At 40.9% G+C, this 2,631-nt stretch overlaps 1 protein-coding gene across 1 annotated transcript in view; it reads left to right on the plus strand.

Annotated features, from left to right (window-relative positions):
- The window catches only part of LOC119594546 (calcium-activated chloride channel regulator 4A-like), a gene marked incomplete in the record, with an annotated part of 22,624 nt that extends 20,824 nt beyond the window's left edge, over positions 1-1,800 (plus strand). Inside the window, 1 exon segment of the mRNA XM_037943578.1 lies at positions 1,283-1,800. Coding sequence (XP_037799506.1) covers positions 1,283-1,644 — 362 coding nt within the window.
- Positions 1,801-2,631: the final 831 nt, after the last annotated feature.

Below are 2,631 nucleotides of genomic sequence, written 5' to 3' on the forward strand. Positions count from 1 at the left end.
TGTAATGGTACTCTTAGTTTACTCATGGGCCTAAAAGACAGTGTCGTCCGTTGTTTGTGCAGCATTATTAACTTGTGCAGAAGAACCGCTACTTCTGCACACTTGGAGATGAATATAAAAAATAATACCTATGAACTATGCTCTTTGAAATAACCCTCTCTGTGATCCGAATCTGGTGGTAGGCAATGGCAAGACTGATGCAAGAAAATATCTTGCAACATTCTAGGTCTCCAGTAAGAGTTTGGGAGAAGTCTGTGGTCTGCTCTTTATTTAAATTGAAGGGGCAATAACACAGGGCATTCTCAAGAAGATTCAGAGGGGAGAACTATGCATTATCGGGACTCTCCTTTGGCTGTAGGTGGTCAGGGGGGAGAGAACTATGTGATGCCGAGTCTGGTGGCGAGGTTAGGTGATGGTTAACATGCAAAGGTAGAGAGCATTTGTTGTATGTGTAGATGGAATGGGGGTAGCAGGTCTTAGCTAATGCTAGCACAGGTATTGGAGATGAACTGGAGGGCGTTGGGACGGTCGTAAGCTTAGAGCAGGCACCTCATAGGGGTACCATTAATTTGTAAATCCTGCGTTTTCCCACCACGAAGAAGGCTGTGTAGGCATAAAAAGGGTTAATGGTATAAGGAAGTGCAGTTACGTTATGATGAGGACCTTGGGCAAGTGTGTGGGTAGATAGTGAACGAAGTCTACTGCTACACCGATAAGACTGGTAGCGGGAGGGCTCTGAAAAGCAGCTACTGTCGGCGAATTGAAATGAACAGTAGCGTTTCGTTTCTAGAGGACACTAAAGATGAAGTAAAGACTAGAGGACACCAAAGACGAGGTAACTGATGGGACCGACATAAATACAGTAGGATAAGATATGGTTACAGATCCCTGTTAGCTGCCCAGAGGAATGTCTTCAGCGAGGTTGATGGTATTAGACAGAAAGATGTCTGAACAAAATCCCAAACGACAGGGTCAGATAAGGTTGTTAGGTAAGAATGACAGATTCTGCAGGAGTTTGGAACATGCAATCCCTGAAATCGTCTGCGTGCCTACATCATTTATACTGTGGGATTGTCTATCTAGAATTTGGCCGTATGTGTCTGTATGTGTGTGTTTTTGCATTGCCATATATGTGCATGCCTGTATTTGAATGAGTGCAAACAAGTATTTTTTTTATTGACGCTAAATATGTTTATAATCCGTCAGCTCCTCAATTAACCAGGCCGGAAGGTGACACTACCCACGAGGCTTCGAGTGATTCAGCCCCTTTTTCCTATTGCAGAGAGCAGGCTTGGTGAACAAAGGAGGCGACGCAATGATGCAACTCCGACGAACGACCAGGGGGAAGTTGCCAGCACAGTCCCCACGCCCTTGCCATATTTAGGACAATCAACCACATCCATCAATCAAGCTGGACATCCAATCTTGCCAAGTCGCGGCAACCAGCGTCCTCTTCCTCGGGGCTATAACAGTAATCAAGATCAGTATGCCAATCCTAGCACAGTCTCACACCGGAACAACTCCCGTGACAATGTACAGCACAACCAATTTTATGATCAGCCATACGCTCAGCAATACAGTCAGTATAATTACAGACCCCAGAATCAAGACAGAAAGGCTTACACACCGAATGAGTATATCTAAGCAATGCCAGTTTTTGGATTTTTTTTTTCTGTATCAGTAAAGCAGTTCGGAACCAAATTTAAACTACGGTTTTTATATCTGTATATTTGACTTCTTAAAAACGGAATTTATGTGTTGAAAATATGTTTTAATAGATTTGGTATGACCGTCAAGATTTTCGGTCATTTGCTTATCCTTTTGTATGTATAAAGAACAGCATATTTGTTTAACATGACATATGGCATTTAAATGAAGTGAACCATTCAAAGAGAGGATCTCTTTGTTTGAGAAAAGTGTTCTTTGGATATTCACAATTTAATCAGTATAGATATTTGCTGTTCTTATTGATATAACAATTGATTTCATAAGTATGTAATATGAATTGGAGATATGCAGATCCTCTAACCCTAGAATATATCTCTCGGGAGATTAATGTAACAGAAGGTTTGCATTTAGAATTATCTTGTGGCCACCACTGATATGAGGTCTGTAGCCTGGAAGAGTATACAGTAACAACAGTGATGTCAAAAAGAGCATCCATACCATACATCTACTCAATACAGCCATGTGGACAAAACACGGTGCGCTTACATGAAACGCCACTGAGCCAGATATTTATCCTTCTGTCCAACAGTCTCTCCGCTTTCAAGACTTAACCTTCTCCCTCCTTAACTTCCCTTGGCTTGGCCTTACATCCATGGTTATGAAAGTACGAAAGGGCATAAATATCTCGTTATTCTGAAACTAAACTGAAACTTTATTGGACATACATGGATGAATACATGCATATTTCCGTTTATTCTGCAACTATTGTGATAATTCCATCCAGTATGACAAATAGATGACAAAAAATAAAATAGCATATTTACCCATGAACCACGTCACAGAAAACGAGCCTCCAAGCTTTATGATAGAAAATTTAACTTTTAGAACAATAACTGATTTAATTCTTTTCAGTTCGCTTTCCATTTTTTTTTGTCAGACAAAAACGGAATGCGTTACTCTAGA

This window comes from Penaeus monodon, chromosome 34, assembly GCF_015228065.2.
Source record: "Penaeus monodon isolate SGIC_2016 chromosome 34, NSTDA_Pmon_1, whole genome shotgun sequence".
NCBI lineage: Eukaryota > Metazoa > Arthropoda > Malacostraca > Decapoda > Penaeidae > Penaeus > Penaeus monodon.